This window comes from Anolis carolinensis, chromosome 6 (assembly GCF_035594765.1).
Source record: "Anolis carolinensis isolate JA03-04 chromosome 6, rAnoCar3.1.pri, whole genome shotgun sequence".
Classification (NCBI taxonomy): domain Eukaryota; kingdom Metazoa; phylum Chordata; class Lepidosauria; order Squamata; family Dactyloidae; genus Anolis; species Anolis carolinensis.
In genome coordinates this window covers 39,644,048-39,663,569 of record NC_085846.1, presented here as the reverse complement: position 1 = coordinate 39,663,569, position 19,522 = coordinate 39,644,048, and the positions used below count along the sequence as shown (strand labels likewise).

The window sequence follows — 19,522 nt, the reverse complement described above, 5'->3', positions numbered from 1 at the left end:
TACATCGTGATATTTTGGTGCTAAATTTGTAAGTATAGTAATTACTACATAGCATTACTGAGTATTGAACTTTTTCTGTCAAATTTGTTGTAGAACATGATGTTTTGGTGCTTCATTTGTAAAATCATAACCTAATTTGATGTTTAATAGGCTTTTCCTTAATGCCTCCTTATTATCCAACATATTCGCTTATCCAACATTCTGCCAGCCGGTTTATGTTGGATAAGTGAGACTCTACTGTAGATATCTGCTTCTGGCTATCTGAGAACCGCTTGAAGTGGTTGAGGAAACCCTTGAGGGGAAGCGAAAGCGGGCTGCTGTAAAGAACTCCCCTTGGAGTTTAAAGTGGGGTCAGAATGGGTTAATTGTACAGCGTAGATGCATTTGATCCTGAACCCCATCTACACTGTACAATTAACTCACTTTGACCCCAGTTTGATTCGCCAGGCCGAGAGACAAAGGGACACGCCCCCTGGCGGCCATCTATAGAGCCGCGCGCGAGGGGGCGGGGCCAGGGCGCGAGGGCGGGGCCAGTGAGCGAGGGGCGGGGCCAGGCGAGCCGGCAGAGGAAAGAGAGCCGGCAGCGGCCAGTTGCGATGCGGTGGCTCTGGAGGTAGCTGCTGGTTTCCGCGCCCGTCTATCTCGCTCTCTCGATCCCTCGCCATGGAGAACCAGCTGGCGCGCTGCAAGATCGTGGTGGTGGGCGACAGCCAGTGCGGCAAGACGGCGCTGCTCCACGTCTTCGCCAAGGACGCCTATCCCGAGGTATAAAGGGGCCAGGGCTAGGTGACGCCTAGGCGGATAGAGATGAGTTGGGAGATGGAGCCCAAAGGGGAGTCTCGGCGGGCTTCAAGGGATTTGAGGGTCTTCGACGGGAATAGGGAAGGCTTCAAGGGGGATAGTAGGGTTTCAAGGGAGAGAGGAGGGCTCCAAGCGAAACCAAAGGGGATCTGAAGGCTCCAAGAGATATAGAATGGTTTCAAGGGAAATAGTAGGGCTTATATGGGTTATCCAAGGGGAGTAGGAGGGCTGTCAGGGTCATATGGCGGCTCCAAGGGAGCTTTCAAGGAGGTTAGAGAGCTCCAAGTGGGACAGGAGGGCTCCAAGGGTAATAAGTGGAATCCAAGGTGGACCTGAGAGCTTAAAGGGGGGTATGGGGGGTCTTCAAGGGGTTAGGAAGGGCTTCAAGGGGGATAGGAGGGTTTGAAGGGAGAAAGAAGGGCTCCAAGCAGAACCTGAGGGTTTCAAGGGGGACCTGAGGGCTCCAAGGGATGTAGAAGGGTTTCAGGGAAGATAGTAGGGCTTCAAGGGGGCTTCCAAGGGGAGTAGAAGGGTTTCAAGGGGTTAAGAGAGCTTCCAGGGGGAATCTGACCTCTCGAAAGGAAATAGAAGGGTTCCAAAGGGGATAAAGGAGTTTTGGGGGGTGGGGGGATAGGAAGACTTCAAGAGGATCTGGAGGCTCCCAAGCAGCACCTGAGGACTCCAAGGGAAAAGGGAAGGCTTCAAGGGGGAACTGAGGACTCCAACGAGAATATTGGGAATAGGAGGGCTGTAAGGGTCATACGGCGGCTCCAAGGGAGCTTTCAAGGGGACTAGAGAGCTCCAGCTGGAACAGGAGGGCTCAAAGGGAAATAGGAGGACTTCAAGGCGAATCTGAGAGCTTAAAGGGGGGCATGGAAGGTTTTCAAGGGGTTAGGAAGGTCTTCAAGTGGGATAGGAGGGTTTCAAGGGAGAGATGAGGGTTCCAAGCAGGTCCTGAGGGTTTCAAAGGGGATCTGAGGGCTCCAAGAGATATAAGAGGGTTTCAGGGGAGTAGAAGGGTTTTAAGGGAGATTGTAGGGCTTCAAAGGGCTTTCAAGGGGTTAAGGAGGGCTTCAAGGGGGAATCTGAAATCTCGTAAGAGAAATTGGAGGGTTCCAAAGGGGAGTAGAGGGTTTGGGGAGGGGGGATAGGAAGGCTTCAAGAGGATCTGGAGGCTCCCAAGCAGCACCTGAGGACTCCAAGGGAAAAGGGAAGGCTTCAAGGGGGAACTGAGGACTCCAACGAGAATATTGGGAACAGGAGGGCTGTAAGGGTCATACGGCAGCTCCAAGGGAGCTTTCAAGGGGACTAGAGAGCTCCAGCTGGAACAGGAGGGCTCAAAGGGAAATAGGAGGACTTCAAGGCGAATCTGAGAGCTTAAAGGGGGGCATGGAAGGTTTTCAAGGGGTTAGGAAGGTCTTCAAGTGGGATAGGAGGGTTTCAAGGGAGAGATGAGGGTTCCAAGCAGGTCCTGAGGGTTTCAAAGGGGATCTGAGGGCTCCAAGAGATATAAGAGGGTTTCAGGGGAGTAGAAGGGTTTTAAGGGAGATTGTAGGGCTTCAAAGGGCTTTCAAGGGGTTAAGGAGGGCTTCAAGGGGGAATCTGAAATCTCGTAAGAGAAATTGGAGGGTTCCAAAGGGGAGTAGAGGGTTTGGGGAGGGGGGATAGGAAGGCTTCAAGAGGATCTGGAGGCTCCCAAGTGGCACCTGAGGGCTCCAAGGGAAAAAGGAAGACTTCAAGGGGGAACTGGGGGCTTCAAAGGGAATATGGGGTATCCAAGAAAAATGGAGCCCCAGTGGCAAAGTGTGTTAAAGCGCTGAGCTGCTGAACTTGCAGACCGAAAGGTCCCAGGTTTAAATCCCGGGAGCGGAATAAGCGCCCGCTGTTAGCCCCAGCTCCTGCCAACCTAGCAGTTCGAAAACATGCAAATATGAGTAGATCAATAGGTACCACTCCGTTGGGAAGGTAACAGCGCTCCACATGCTGGCCACATGACCTTGGAGGTGTCTACGGACAGCTCTGGCTCTTCAGCTTAGAAATGGAGATGAGCACCAACCCCCAGAGTCAGACATGACTGGACTTAACATCAGGGGAAAACCTTTACCTTTACCTTTTTACAAGGGAAATAGTGGGGCTTTAAGGGGCATATGGGGCTCCAAGGGAGCTTCCAAGGGAGATCTGAGAGTTTAAAGGGGGTTAAGAGGAATTTAGGAGGGACAGGAAGGTTCCAAGAGAAATAGGAGGGCTTCAAGGGGGAACCGATGACTTCAAGGGGGAATTGATGCCTCCAAAGGGGACAGGAGGGGCTAGTGGGCAAATCCAGACCGGCCTCCCAAGAGACTAAGGGCTCTATTTGAAGGGCACAGGCAGAGACTGCAGAGTAAGGAATACAGAACTGGGGAGGGGGGGGGGGGTAGGAAGAAGGCGAGACAAGTGTGTTTCCTTTGCTTTCTGGGGAAACCTGGGATAAAGGTGCGGCAGCTTTGAATGAAGCCCAGGTGCCGCAGGCTGTGTTCCAGAGGAAGGAACTGGCAAAACCACTTCTAAGCATTCCTTGCCCGAGAAACCATTATGAAATTCCTTGGGGTCACCATAAGGCGACTTGAGGGCACAAGGATAGAGGTGAGGAGCCTTAGTGTAAACGGATCTGCGGTTGGGGAGCTAGGAGGAGAAACCTGGAAGGCACACAGTGGAGAGAGTGATAGGCACTTTCTGTTTAGAGGGATCGTATGGGACCATGGAGCTGGGGTTCAGGGAGCCTGATTCAGACAAACTGGGATCCTGCTTTGGAAGTAGGTTTTGGAGATGGGGAGCTGGATCATGAAACAGAATATCCAAACAGTGAAATGTGATTGGTAGGAGGCACATGGATAGTTGCCTGCATCTTTATGTAGCTGGTACCAAAGACTGAAAATCACCATGAAGCATCGAATCCTCCCCCAACTATACATTCTTATTCTCAATTCCTGGGCTCAGCCGTCAGATGTTTATTTCATTTGTTGCATTTGTGTCCTGTCCCCCAGTCAGCACAAGGCAATATATGTGCCCCCACCCTTATCCTCACAGTACCTTATGAAGCAGGTCAGTTAGGGTGAAAGCGACAAGTCCAAGGTTACTCAATGTGTTTCATGGCTCAGCAGAGATATGAATCTGGATCCCCCAAGTCCAGGTCCAGCACTGAACCTTAGAAGTGATTTTTCCAAGAGCATATATGAGGCACTCCTAACTTGTCTCATAATTAAACACATCCAGAACTGTCAGACCTTGCATTTATGATAGGAAGCTGAGAATTGTTGGATGATGCTCCAGCTGCAAGAGCGACTGAAAGCAATGGGCATCAGAGGGACGTGTGAAATCACAAGCCCTGGAACAGGGTGTGAGAGGGTTCAAGTCCCCCTCCTCGGATAATAGGCTGAACCCCCCCCCCCAAAATCATAAGGTGTAGAATACACTCCTATACCATTGAACCCCTTAGAAATTATCCATTTAAAGTGTACCAAATGACCATGATTTTGCTATTACTTTCATGCCACCTTCATTTGGATAAATATAGAGACAATTTTAATGCAACGTGTTGTGCATTCATGGTTTTGTGAAAACAACTCTACAAGCAGTCAGCACTGAGAACAACCTGCTTGCCAATATTGAACTTAAAAACTGTGCTGGGGCCCCTCTGTGAATTCATGGGTTGGTAGCAGCAATGTAGGCTGGGTGGGGGAGATTGTATGCTTCTCAGCCATTAACTGCATCTGGCTCTGGTTTCATGCATTCCCTTGCTTTCCTCCTCAGAACTATGTTCCCACCGTGTTTGAGAACTACACTGCCAGCTTTGAGATCGAAAAGCAGCGCATTGAACTCAACATGTGGGACACATCGGGTGAGTGCAGAGCAAGGGGGAGCTTGTATTGGGAAAAACCTGGCTTATGGGTCTGGTGGGTGTATGTGTTTGTGTGGGTGTAACTAGCAGGGCACTCACTTCCTGTGTCTACAGGGAATGGGGAAAGAAGAGAATTGTATCTGTATTGAGTGAATTTGCCTCAAGACCTACTGTGAGGTTTTCGTGATTTATTGGTTTGTTTGTTGTTGTGTACCTTCCTGTCACTTCTGACTAATTCTAAAGTGAACCCATCACAAGATTTTCTTAGTAATACTGTATTTACTCGAATAAAATGCTCACCTTTTTTGGCTAAATGACCTTGCCAAAATTAGGGTCACTTTAGATTCATATCATGTGGTAATCGGAACCAAAGCAAAAGGGAAGACTTCTTCAGAGGCACCTGGAGCTCCTATTTGAGGGATGCCATCTCTAAATTCATGGCCATGGCTCAATGCTATGCAACTATGGGATTTGTAATTTGGTGAGGCATTAGCATTCTTTGACAGAAAAGGCTCAAGATCGTGTAAAACTACATCCCCAGTGATTCCATAGCATCGAACCAAGACAATTAAAGTAGATTCATTCTACAGCAAAGATATACCCCAAGGTTTTCTTTTCCATAGCTGGAAGCTTTGGTGTTCTGAATTACAAAGAGTGCACTTTTTGCTGCTGTGCATGACATTTAGCAGCAAATACTTTTTTCGGTTTCGGGGTTTTTAAAATTGAGGTGCGCATTAGATTCAATGGTGCATTAGACTTGAGTAACAAGCATGTGTTCAGATTGGGTTTGCCTTTACCTTCTTCTGAGGCTAGAAGAATGTGACTTGCCCAAGCTCACCCAATTGGTTTCATGGCTGAGCTGCAGTTTCAAAACCCTTTTCTCCAGAATTGACTCCTGCACTGCACCCCACACAGTTGTTTGTTCCGATATAGAAGGCATTCTGGCTTCTCCCTTGCCCCACTTTTTTCCTTTCTCGTGATCCCCTATTTTCTCTAACTCAGCTTCTACACACATGTTTTAAAAGCTTTTCTCACTAGTCAGAATGACTAGATTAAGCCAAAATTAACTTTGTATGTCACCAATACTTGCTTTTCTTGTTGTTACAAAGAGCATTAGCTATTTACTCGTTAGACTTTTTATCTCGCCGCCACTGCTGCTAAGTAGTCTAAGATCTTCCTTGGGATCAGTACTTGACTTACATTTCCTAGCAGTTTCCTTGTATAGGTTTCCTTGGACATTTTGCTACCTCACTCTTATATGTACTCTGCTCTGGACCTCCCCCTCTCCAATTCCTCTGTAATATCAAATACAGAAAGGAAAAGGTATTATACCTATACTGAAAAACATTCTTGTTTCCTGTGATGAAAGTTGTTTCAGAATTTAGTATGTACGTAGATTCTGGAACTAAATTACTGTAAATTCCAATACAAAGTGAAGCTTTTGTTTTGGTTATTATTTGTTGGTGGTTAGGTTATAATTTCTTGGTAGTTATCATTATTTATTTGTGAGTCAGGGAGACTTCTTGTATATATATATTCTCAGAATTCACTTATCAACACATAGCCTTTATGATGAGATATGCTACTTCCTGCCTCATATCCTATATAAAATATCCCTTGTATAAAGCCGTTTAGCTTCTGTATAATGGGACAGACAAATCTCTGTACTCTTCAATAGCTGAACAGAGGGTGGGTTGCCCCCCTTACATTTTTTTTCTGACGCCCTTTGTTATTGTTCTTTAATAAGACTATAGATTGGGCTAAAACAGCAGGGGCAGGAAGGAAGTCATTATGGCTGGAATTTGCCTTTTAAAAAAAAGATGATTCCACCCCACTTTGCCCCATAATTCAAACACTTCTCTAATTTCTCTGATTTGTAATCTTTCTGATGGGTGCTTTGTTTCCTCCTAGCACCTGATTACCTTTCAGAGGTAGATCTGAGATTCAGGGTTTTGGCCAAGTGAGAAGGAAATAGAAAACTGAGCTGTGGGTGCATTTGGAGGCCTCACCCCTGGGAGGAATGCATTGGCAGGAGGAAGCCCGATTCCACATTTTCTTGCCTGCAAAAAGGAAGGCTTAGACCTGTACACAATTTTGAATTACAGCTGGAGGAGATCTACTTTATTTAATGCTGACAGCTACGTCAACATTTAGGTAAATCTCATTGATTCAACAGCTCTACTCTAGTTTGAACTAACAATTATGGAGCCATTCAATTCTCTTGCTGAATATTAATCTCACAAATTCAGTGGGTCTATCCTAGCTTGAATTTAGGTATTTCTCAGGATTTTACCAGCAGCTATTATAAGGCAATTCCTGAGTTCATCATGGTAGCCCTTTTCACGTTTTGCTTAATATTCTTTCAAGCTTGTTTTCGGCTGCACTGGAGATTAAGAGGCGGAACAATGGCTTCAAATTACAGGAAAGGAAATTCCACCTAAACCTTAGGAAGAACTTCCTAATGGTGAGAGCTATTCAGCAGTGGAACTCCCTGCCTCGGAGTGTAGTGGAGGCTCCTTCTTTGGAGGCTTTTAAACAAAGGCTGGATGGCCATCTGTTAGAGGTGCTTTGAGATTTTCCTGCTTCTTTCCAGGGGGTTGAACTGGATGGCCCACAAGGTCTCTTCCAACTCTATCATTCTAGGAGACTAGACTGAACATTAGAAGATACTCCTTGGTGGCGAGAGGGGGTTTGGTGATGGAGTCAGTTACCTTGTAGAGGTGTCTCTTAAGCTGAACAGTTTATAAAGAGACATTACAGCTACCTGAAGAGATGCAGTAGTTCAGGGATGTCAAACTCATTTTTATCGACGGCCACGTCAGACTTGTGGTTGTCTTCCACAAGCCATTTAATCTACGGATAGAGAATCTGTGGATGCAGAGGCCCAACTATAACTTTTATTATATGGTGGTTGGTGCTCTTTAGTTTTTACCCAGTTTGGATCCCCAAATGTTATTGAACAAAATCTCTCATAACTTTTGATTATCCACCATACGGACTGGGGATAATGGGAACTCCAACCAAACTTGTAGCTCTGAGGTTGAGGAAGGTTAGTCAGACATCATATCCACAAGTGTTGTATTTGATCCATACTCCATGATCCTGACTGAACAGAACAAAATGTAAACTCCAGATGTTACTGTATAACAACTCTATCAGCGCTGGTCATGTCTAATGATGAGAAATACAGGAATTGTAGTCCATCGGGGAGGGGGGCACATAAAATGATATGGTGGTCTGGATTTGTTTCATGGCCTTGAGTTTGTCACATGTGAAATAGCTGGAATTCCTGTATTGAGCTTGAAGTGATTGGACTCAATGGCATGTGGGACTCCATGATTCTACGCATGGGGTAAATGTGTCTGATTTTTGTGTGATACAGGTAAAGAGTGTTCGGCATTCCAAACTTTCCTTCTCTGGTCCTAACTGCATTAGCTTTCCAGCATCGTGATTGGCATGGTACAACTCTTCCCTTAGTACAGTATCTCTCATCTGCTTTGTTGGGTTGTGTAAAGGGCTCTGTTGTGTGTCGCGCAGCTGTGGCACAATTGCTGGTGACTTCTTGGGAGACTGCAGAAAGACTCTTCTGTCTGGGTAAAGAAAAGTACTTCTCTTCCTTTTTAGCTGCAGAAGGATGAAGCAAGCAAACAATTCTCCTGCTGTGATAGGCCAGAGTGGTGTACAAAACAATAACAAAGGTTCAGCAGCTTCTAGTGTTGAACAAGAAAACGTGAGCATTGTCCAAAGCTGGGATATGTTCAGTGACAAGCTCGGCTAGCAAACGGCAGCCAAAGACTTTTGTAGTCTGGCTGGTTTTCCCCCCTCCCCCCTTTAAATAACAAATACCAGACCCATAGAATTGCTTAGTAATGATTGCAGATTCTGCTAGACTTGTAACAAATTAATGGGAGATGGGTCGATCAGAGTATATAAGTTAATGACTGAAAACTTCTTGGAGGAAGAGAGGGAGATGCCTCTGATTACCACATGTTAGCAATGAACAAGAAAGTGTAGCGGTGTCTGTTAATGTCATGTATTACGGCATCTGGTTGGCAGCAATTAGAGATTGGATAGCTGTTCAAGCTCATTTTAAGGGGCTTGTACAGGTCTGGTGGAGTTACTGACTGGGAATATGCACTGTGTGCACACACATACCTATATATACACATGCTGTGCCAGGCTGTGCTTTCTAAACCGAACTCTCTTTCAAATACAATGTAGAAGTGGCTGCTTGAGATAAAAATAGTGGGTCAGTTCAGATGAAACAATAACCCAGAATTCTATTTTCATAAACAAGCTGTTACTCATGCCTCAATTGCTCTCATTTGGCTTCTTTTGCTGTCAGGAGCAGCTAAATAAATCAGAAAGCCTCTATATTTTGGTTGGTTTAATATAAGAATAGGCAAGCTCAGGTTGAAAATACAAAAAAAAAAGTGGAAAGGAAAGGGAGGAAACCAATTTGGAAGTACAGTAGAGTCTCGCTTATCCAACCTTCGCTTATCCAAACGTTCTGTATTATCCAACACAGTCTGCCTTTTAGTAGTCAGTGTTTTTGTAGTCAATGTTTCCAATATATTGTGATATTTTGGTGCTAAATTCATAAATACAGTAATTACGACATAACATTACTGTATATTGAAATGCTTTTTCTGTCAGTTTGTTCCAAAACATGTTTTGGTGCTTAATTTGTAAAATCATAATGTAATTTGATATTTAATAGGTTTTTCCTTAATCCCTCCTTATTATCCAACATTTTCACTTATCCAATGTTCTGCTGGCCCATTTATGTTGGATAAGCGAGACTCTACTGTAATCAAAACCCCACTTGTCTGAGAGGTTGCTGGATTGTTTAGCTATTCACATTGGCAGAAGAGCCCAATAGGAATTATTAAGTATCATGGACTATAAAAATAAAAATAAGAGTTTATTTATTTATTACCTGCCTCTCCTTAGGCTTGAGGTGAGGCACAACATAGTTAAAATACATCATAATACTAAAATACATTCCATAAAAAGCATACATTAAAACACGTTTCTATAAAATACACATATTAAAATATATGGAGCAAAAATTAATTTTTTGTTCCATATATTTTAGCATGCTCAATTGTTCCTGATGTCAGAATTATATATGGTGGGCCAAAAGTCACAAAGGGCTTTCAGTATTTAACTCCTTCATTTTTTGTTTTTAATTTACAAGACCATAGCATCATGTACAGTATATATAAGATATAACTTTACATTACGTGTGAAAAATCAAATCTCGTAAATGGCATCCAGTATATACAGGGTGTTTGAAAAAGAACTCCCTATTCACCATTTAATTTAAATGAATAGGGAGTTCTTTTTCAAACATCCTGTATAGAACTCCTTCATGACTTTTGGCCTACCGTGTATAAATCGATAAGTCAGAGTATACCACAAACTTACAACACATTCATTAATGTTACTGTTCCCGCCATGTATGATAGAGTTCTAGCTTAGTTGGGATTTTAGTCTGATCTGGCAAGTCAATTCTAATACTCTTAGCTTGCAAGGACATGCCCTTGCAGTATCCTGAGACCTTTTTGTGGGGTTAATCAGGTCAAAATAATTTATTGAAGGTATATTTTAGCACATGTGGAGTGAGAGATGCCAGATGTTCAAGCTGGAACATATTGCAGATGACACCATAGTACTAGAAAATGGCAGATCAGTGAAGGAAGATAATAATGTTAGGCATGTAGAAGGCAATAGGAAAAAAAAGACTGCAGATAGCCATGTCCCTGAGTCTGCAAGACTTGAACACAGCTGTTGAAGATGATAATAATAATAATAATAATAATAATAATAATAATAATAATAATAATACAGTCCTAGACACTTGGGAAGTGTTCGACTTGTGATTTTGTGAAGCAAAATCCAGCATATCTATCTTGTTTGCTGCATTATACAATAAAATAACAACTTTATTTTTGTATCCTGCCTCCGTCTTCTCAAAGGGACTCGGTGTGGCTTAGTTAGAGTGATTTGAAGGTCTCTCATTCATGGGGTCACCATATGTCAAAATTCACTTGGTGGCAGTTAACAACAACAAATAATCTAAGTGATACCAAGAAATCAGATCCCAAATTATGAAATGTATAAAAGTATATAAAATATGGGACATGGCTCCAGGGGGATATGTAGTGAGTGCAGGTGCCCATGCCTTATGAATTGCCTTTGGGCTGTCTGAACTCACCCAGCTTCTTCCTTTAATTTCCATAATCCCTTCACAATGAACTGGGAGACATGAAGGTAGCTCATAATGAAGTGGCACCAGAACCCCTGGATCCCTTTTCCTGTGTTTCTTGATATGGTCAGGGCTATTGATGTGAAAGATCTCTCTCCCATGCCTCAAGCGAGCCTCACCCTCGCTTCACCCATTGAAATGGTTATCACCTTCAAGCACCCATTGTGTACTCTGAGTTAACTCCATTGTGCCCACCGGTGTCAAACTATTCAGCCCATCATAGATTCATTAACAATTGCCACACTGTATTTCTTCCTCACTGCACTCCTTTTCAGAGGTGGATCAATAAACGAATGGACACTTCAAATGCTCCAATGACAGTTTATCAAATTTTCCGCCATCATGAAGAGTCAACCAACGATGATGTCGGACAGAGCCCTGAGGGCACTCAGGGCATGGATCCTAGCCGGACAGTTTTCCAGCCAATCAGGCGGGTGTGGATTTATTGAATAGCTGTCAAAATGGAAAAAAATGCTTTGCATTCCCTGGTGTGGGATGTCGGTACTTTGGAGTGCTTTCTCCACTGACAACCTCTTTCGCTGTTGAGAATAAACCTCTGATTCTGCCTTTTGCCCATCTGTTTACGACCTTCTGGAAAGCTGGGTACACCGTACAACTGTGGCTTCCAAACCCACAGTTCTTGCAATAGCTGAAATCACTTGGCATAAGCATGGAAAGTGCAAAGTAGACTATTATTAACTGCTTAATAGACTGCTTTAAGAGTACTAGTGATCTCAAGTGGGAAGTGTGAAAACTGGAGGAAGAAACATCATTACTAGAAAATGGCAAAGACATGGCACAATTTCTGAAACTAGATAATAATGCTTGACAAGGTAGAAGGCAATAGGAAAAAATGAAGATTGCAGACTCATGCAGTCAAGCAAGATAGCTATGTTCCTGAATGTGCAAAGCCTGAACAAGACTGTTGAGGATAGGGTGATGGAAGGTCTCTCATTCATTACGTTGCCATAAGTCAAAGTCGACTTGGCAGCAGTTAACAACAAGAAACATCTTAAGTACAGAAACAGCAAAGTATACTAGTGTTAAATGCTTTATAGAATGCCTTAAAGGTATTAGCGATCTCAAGTTCAAAGTGATGCGTGTGTTAGGGGATGTTATCTTGCTCTTGAATTTACAGTAGCTGTTCCAATTCTCCATTGCTTGGAAATATATCCAGTTATTTGTTTTGTGAACATTTTAAAACAAACAGTGTTGAAGTAGGTGTTAACAGTGTATATCTGGTGAATTTAGTTTGATACCCTTCATTGCAAGTACTCATTTTCTGAAAGAATCAATGTTTGTATTTTGAACTGAAAAGTGCTGGAACTAAATAACTTTCTCTTGAATCCCAGATAATAAAGGAGTTGGGTGCTTTTATCGGCCAGAGAAAGAGCCTCTGTTCTAATATTGTTTCTTTTTTTAATCATTGCAGTCAAGATTCAGGGCTCAACTGAGAGAAGCTGTGCTTCACCTTGAAATGTTGATGTTATTTTCCACTTCTGAGCCTGCAAAGTGCTAGTAGGGCCTTCATAAACTCTGTAATTTTCACCTGCCAAGAAAGAGATTGTGTCCCAATGGTTTGTTCCAAAATTTGGGGGGGGGGGGGGGGGAAATCAGAGCACTTAGAAAGCAGTTCCAGTGCTAAGCCCAGGAAAAAGTGTACGTACCACAAATGAGGTCTTTCCAAATATCTCCCCAACACCACAATTCCTATAAAGTAGTTTTCATCCCCTGGCAAAACACAAGCCTGTGCATCTTTGGCTTTTAGATGACTGCTCTGCAGGTTGAAAGAAGAAGCAGGCTGTAATTCAGTTCTTAATTGAAATTCTCCCAAATTTCTTCCTGCTTTTAACTCCTAGCACTGGCTCATTAATGAAATGGCATGCAGTAGTTTGTCTTTTTCCGCCTCTCTTCCACTGTACCATCCTTTTAGTCCAAATGAAGTATTAATGAGTGTATACTGTTTCCATGTATTTTCTTCCCACGCACCAAATGAGCAATGCCATCTACACTACTGTGCTGTTTGTTTTTGTGATACTGCCTTTAGATCCTCCTTTCTCAACACAGGTCTCTTTAGAGACATTTTAGCAATAAGGGTTCAAATTTTCGACCATTGACATATGCATTTCTAAGGTTACAAAAACACTTGTAAAAAGAATTGAAAAAGTAAGTGGTGCCTCATATAATTCAAGAAGTTACTTTTTCAAGATGGTAAAGAGTTCATAACAGCGGATTACCTCAATAACATTGTGACACATAAAAGAAAATAATTACTTTAAAAAAAGTAATTTTGCAAGTTCTGTTCTTTTCACACAACATGATATGGAACAGTCATTCAAGAAGTGTTATTCAAGAAGTGTATTTAAGTGAAATAACTAGGAAAGCTTGCATCAAAGTTGCATTGCTGGACTAATGAGGAAATTAAGATGGAGGTAAATGAAGGAAGACAATTCCATAAGAGATTCTCGGACACTAAGTGGAGGAAAATTAAGTAGCCACAAAAGTTAGTGATTTACTCAATCACTGCCAATTTTGAAAAAGTTTTAAGCAGAAAACAGCAGAGTTTATGTTTTCCACGTTAGAGAAGTGTTCAGATGTTTTCAGAGGAACCAGAAGAGATCTCAACTGTTGATTCCAAGAGAGCTTGGCTGGGGTGAATTGGCTCGACAGTAGGCAACAGATCAGATGAGCACAAAGAGAGAGAAAGAGCAAGCATCAGGTTAAAACCACAGTCATCTGTTGTACCTTTCTCCAATAGACTTCCTAGGCCAGGAATGCCAAAAGGCTTTTTAATCAATGGATGGAGAATCTGGATACAGCAGGCCAACTATGATATTTTTACATAGTGATCGGTACTCTTTAGTTTTTACACAGTTGCTTCCCCAGATATCTCCATGCAGGCTGGAGATAATGGGAACTGCAGTTCAACAGCACTTGTGGCTCTGAGGTTGGAAAAAGGTTAAAGGACATGTTAAAATCAGACATCATATCCACAAATCTTGTATCTAAATTCAAACCGCACTCTCCTGACTAAACAGAATAAACTGCAACCTTCTGAATGTTACTGTATCACAACTCATCTGTTTTGGAAAACCAGAATAGCCATTTAGAAGCATGGCCCTTTTTGGAGATCAATTGGCATACACACTGTTTGGAATAATCATAACCTTTTTGTAAAGTCTGATCTTCCTGGGGAGAGTTAAAAACTCTCTTGAGTCAATCTTCTTAGTGGTAAATATCCACTAGTTCATGCAAGGCAATTTAAATATATCAGTTGTTAGAATGATATTCCCGGTTTTCTCTTTGAACTGTTAGGAACAATGCATAAAATATATAGCAGATCTTCAGACATGTTGTTTCAGTTGCCCAAAAAAACCTACTCTCCCATAAAGCATATTGCTTTTAAATCATGCTCTCAAGAAACCAAAAAATAAGTAGTCTTTGTTAAAAGTTAACATAGTTGATTTACTTACAAAACTTCATGTATTCAGCATACGGTTATGTTGCTTATTGGTTCAAAGTTTAAACAGTCTGATCTTTAAACATTCTGTTTTGATCTCTTCTCTGTTGCATACAGACTAACACTTCCTTTTGATACATACTGTACACGACTAACTTCAAATGCATACTGACTGACCTTTGTAGCATACTTGTCTCAACTGCATATTGTACAGACTGATGCATACTGATTTCTATACTGTACTCAACTGTACTAACTTCTAAAATGGAGTCTTAGTCTGAATAGTCCCAGATCTGGTCACATGGTCTGTAGTCCCTCCCACAACTTCAAACAACTTAGAGTTAAGGGAAAAACTGCATGCCAATACAGTAGAGTCTCGCTTATCCAACATAAACGGGCCAGCAGAACATTAGATAAGTGAAAATGTTGGATAATAAGGAGGGATTAAGGAAAAGCCTATTAAACGTCAAATTACTTTAAAATTTTACAAGTTAAGCACCAAAACATCATGTTTTACAACAGATCGACAGAAAAAGCAGTTCAACACACGATAACGTTATGTAGTAATTACGGTATTTACACATTTAGCACCAAAACATTGACTACAAAAACACTGACTACTAATAGGCAGACTGCATTGGATAATCCAGAATGTTGGATAAGCGAAACTCTACTGTATATATATACAATACAGTAAGCAATCACAATTATATACATAACAAATAACTAGTATGGGAGGCTTGTAGAAGGTTGTTATTTCCAACAATCTATACTATATTATCAGCTCTAATCATGATGTTGAATTATGAGGAATACAGGAGTGGTAGTCCAGTATTTGGAGGGCCACATAAAATGACATGGTGGGCTCGATTTGGACCACGGGCCTTGGTTTGATACATGTGTCCTAGGTGAAGAAAGCACATCAGGAGAGAGAATAGCAGCACATCTTTTACTATTCCCTCTCCAGCAAGCTTGCTAAGTGAAGAAAGCAGGTCCAGTTGCTCACATTGCACTTAATCAAGCAGAAGAATCTGCTTATAGCCACACCAAAACTCACAAGATTCCAATTTTGTTCTTCCCTTCCTGCCCCCTCTTCTAAGCAGTCAATTGGATCTCCTTGCAAATAACAGCATGATTCAAAGTTTCTTCCTCCTCCTAATACTCTTGCTTGTAAACAGACAAAGGAAACCCTTCCTTCCTTCCATCCATCCATCCAGACCAAGTTTACAATTGCCTTCTTCTCCCCATTCCCCCAACACATTGGATTAAAATAAATGCAGTCAAAACTCCAAACATCTTCGCAGTATTTTTTCTAGTGACTTCACCTCAATTTCTAGATTTCTCCATGAATTAATTCATTATAATTTACTAGGATGGATGCCTTTCTCTTTGTCACATTCAGGAAAATGGAGAGACCTGCTTTTCAGACTTGACATTTAGAAATCTTCCCTTGCCCTCAGCTCAGTATAGAAGGGAAGTGTTTGGGATCTTTCTGGCAGGTAGAAGTGAATTGTGAATCTCGTCAATAATGTTTTGATTATATACTGGAGAGGTTTCTATGATATTTTAATGTATAACATGAAATTATTAAATAATATTACTGAATTAGTTGGGTAATGCCTGGCCATGTATAGACAGAAAGTGTTTGGAATCTTTCAAGGGATGTGGATACATTATGTCTCTCTTCGGTGACTTTTCTCTCTATTGATTATTCCCTTGACTATTTCTATTTCTAGTATTAGTGAGGTAAACTGCAATGAACACCTTTGTAAATCATCACAATCTGAGGCTTGAACAATAAAACATTCCCCTCTGGCCCATTCTCCCTTTCTTTTTATTTTGGCTTCTCCTTGTTTTCTTTATCTCTACTCTTCTCATTTTCATTTTTATCCCCTTTCCCTCCTCCTCCTCTTCTTATCCTCCCCAATATACAATTAAGGTAAAATAGGTGTAGAGAATAGTGGGAGGTAACTGCTTATTACAACTGCAAATGCTGCAGATTGTGTTTGTGATCCTGCATGTAAAATGTGTGCTCTGCTAACTTATCCTTTTAGACTACATTTCTTAACTGGAAATGGGAGGCAGAAAAAAAGAAGAAATAATTAGCTGTACAGAATAAAATGTTCTGCATGTGCTCAGAGATTGAAATAAATCAGATTAAGAATTTTCTGCTTGTGATTCACTGACCAGTGTCGTTCTCTTATTGCTTTACTTGTGGTTTATCAGTATTTCTAATTCAAATAATCTCCCCTTATTATACTTTAACAAATAAGGTATTAGAAGAGTGAATGAAGTGTACATGTTGGGAGGGATAGAAAGAAAGAAGAATTGCAGATGAGTTACCAACTAAACTAAAGTGGTTGTAATATAAAATCCTTGGGACAGTCTTCCTCAACTTAACAGTTCCCAGATATGCTGGAGAGAGCCCAGTTGTGCATAATTTCATTTTTAATTTGTATTTTGGATCAAATTCGTTAAATTTGTGCATACAAATCGATATTAAAAACATGCAGGAAAAGTGGGGAGGATTTAGAAATTGAAACACTCACCAATAATTTTCATTGAGATTCTGTAACATTCGGATGCCTCCCAAGGTCAGTTTAATTTTCAGTGTAAGCATTAAGCAACATTGGGAAAGAACATAAAGACTTTAGCCAGTCATTTAGAGTCAGTCTAATAATAATAAATAAAATTATTGAATCTGCAAAGAGGACTTACTGTAAGTAAGTCAGTAATAGTATAGATCTGTGCTAAGTTGAAGTTATGTGGTTGTGTGTCATAAAGACAAATGCTGTTGTCGCATTTTGGGGGATAAATTGTTTTTGTCTAAACTTTTTAAAATCCCCAAAAGTCTATAAATGTGTGACTCTTTCTGAAACTTCTGTGGAGTAATGCCCTGATTATCTTTTGCATTGTATATAAAATTCAAGTAGATAGCTCTTGGTAGTTTTTTTTTAAAATGTTGTTTTTAAAAACTTTGAAAATTCCCCAAAAATCCATGGATAAGTGCAACGTTCTGAAATTTGGTGGGTTAACAGCAGTCAGTGTGTTCTACCACTGTAGCAAGTTTTACTCCAATAGCTTTAAAAATGAGGGAGAAATGAGCCCTTGAAGTTTTCCCAATTATAGCAATTATGCACAATTACTATGGGTATAACAAAATAGTAACAAGATTTTGTTACTCTCGCTATAGCAATGAATTTGTCACAAACTATACTTTAGAAACACTTTAGAAATGAAGCGTTAGCACCCCCCAGTTTGACATGACTTTTGAACCATTTTTTATGGATCGCACACGCCTGTTGCATCGCAGGCCTGGAAACCCCTATGACCACAGCACCACACAAGAGTATAGCATAAGTCCGCAAGCAAAGGTTTATGTAGTAAAACTTGAGCAATATAAAACAAGAACATAGAAAGCTTCCATGATACTTCAATGCAAAACCAAGGCTTGATTTGAAACAAGAACCAGATAACTCCGGCCTAACTTCTCCCTTGAATGCTACATTGCCTGAACCAGGGGTCCCCAAACTATGGCCTGCGGGTCACATGCGGCCCATTTATCTGGCCCCCGCGTGCACATTTCTCTCCTCCCTTGCCGGGCACACACCTTTCCTGCTGCCTCCACTGAGAAAGGCATGCATGGGGCAAGGAAAAGGTTTGCGCCTTTCCTCCCTCGCCCCACGGGCAGCTTTCCCGCCTCCATCGCCAAGGAAGGCAGCGGGAAACGTGCGTGCCGGGAGAGGGAGGAGAAAAAAGTGTACACCTTTTCCTTGCTCCACATGCACCTTTCCCGCCACCACCAAGGAAGATGTCCATGGGGCAAGGAAAAGGCCTGCACCTTTCTTCCCTCGCCCCGCGGGCAGCTTTCCCGCCACTGCCACTGAGGAAGGCAGTGGGAAAGATGCGCACCCAGCGAGGGAGGAGAGAAAGGTACGCTCCTTTTCCTCATCCCGCAAGCACCTTTCCCGCCGCCACTGTCGAGGAGACAAGCAGGGAGACAAACAGAGAGACAAGGCAAGACAAGCAGGGAGTCCGCTTCAGTGAATGACTGAAAGAATACTCTGCAGCCCTGTTGTGGATTCATTTTTCTTGAAGGCTAGCAATCTCTTCCAACCATGATTATTACAGTATTGTTGTTGTTGCTGTTGGTCAGGGGTGCTTTATGTTTTGGTGCACAAAGGTAGAAGGGGGTTGGACTAGATGGCCAAAGGAGTCTCTTCCAATCATGTTTATTAGGGTGGTATTATTATTATTTTATTGTATGACACAGCAAACAAGATAGATATGCTGGATTTCGTTTCACAAAATCACAAGTCAAACACTTCCCAAGTGTCAAGGACTGTGTGATGTATTTTCGGATGATGCCCGCAGATCCCAGTAGGGTGGCCTTTTGCAGTTGGCAGATTGTTGTTGTTGTTGTTGTTGTTGTTGTTGTTGTTGTTGTTGTTATTGGATGGCTATCTGTCAGGGGTGCTTTGATTATGGTGTGGTGCACAAAAACAGAAGGGGGTTGGAGTAGATGGCCCAAGGGGTCTCTTCCAACCCTCTTTATTATTTTTATGATGATGATGATTAACATTGAGGCTGTATTTGTTCCCTTTTTGTTTGTTTTTTACTTCAAAATAAGATATGTGCACTGTGCATAGGAATTTGTTCATAGTTTTTAAGAAATCATAATCTGGTCCTCCAATGGTCTGAGGGACCGGAACTGGCCCCCTGTTTAAAAAGTTTGGGGGCCCCTGGCCTGAACTAACTCTTAGGTAAACAACTTGCCAATTAATAGATACCCATGTAGTCATTTCATTTCCATGAAATCTCTCCCCAACTTTCCCACGTAGGCACTCTGACCGGAGCTGCCTATTTTCTGCTATAATCTGTGATGACTCATGGGCCATGTAGTCCCGTTCCTAGCGCTGTGGTGACAGATGAAGAGGAAAACTTGGGTTTTCCACCGTTTCAGCCAGAATTGGAATTTTCCCAGCCAGAATTGGAGCCCTTGCACCTGCAGGAGGTTTGTCTTCCAGAAAGCTGCCAAACAAGCCCTGAGTCAAAATCTCCCCCATTTTCTCGCCGTAACTATTATCAACAACAGAAAGGAGTTCAGCAGGCT

General features: G+C 42.1%; 1 protein-coding gene across 1 annotated transcript in view; it reads left to right on the top strand.

Annotated features, from left to right (window-relative positions):
* Positions 1 to 555: 555 nt before the first annotated feature.
* Positions 556 to 19,522, top strand: part of rnd2 (Rho family GTPase 2) — a 61,884-nt gene continuing 42,917 nt past the window's right edge. Inside the window, exons 1-2 of the mRNA XM_003222472.3 lie at positions 556 to 765; positions 4,591 to 4,678. Of these exons, the coding sequence (XP_003222520.1) occupies positions 664 to 765; positions 4,591 to 4,678 (190 nt within the window). The 5' untranslated portion in view covers positions 556 to 663. The remainder of the gene's footprint in view (positions 766 to 4,590; positions 4,679 to 19,522) is intronic.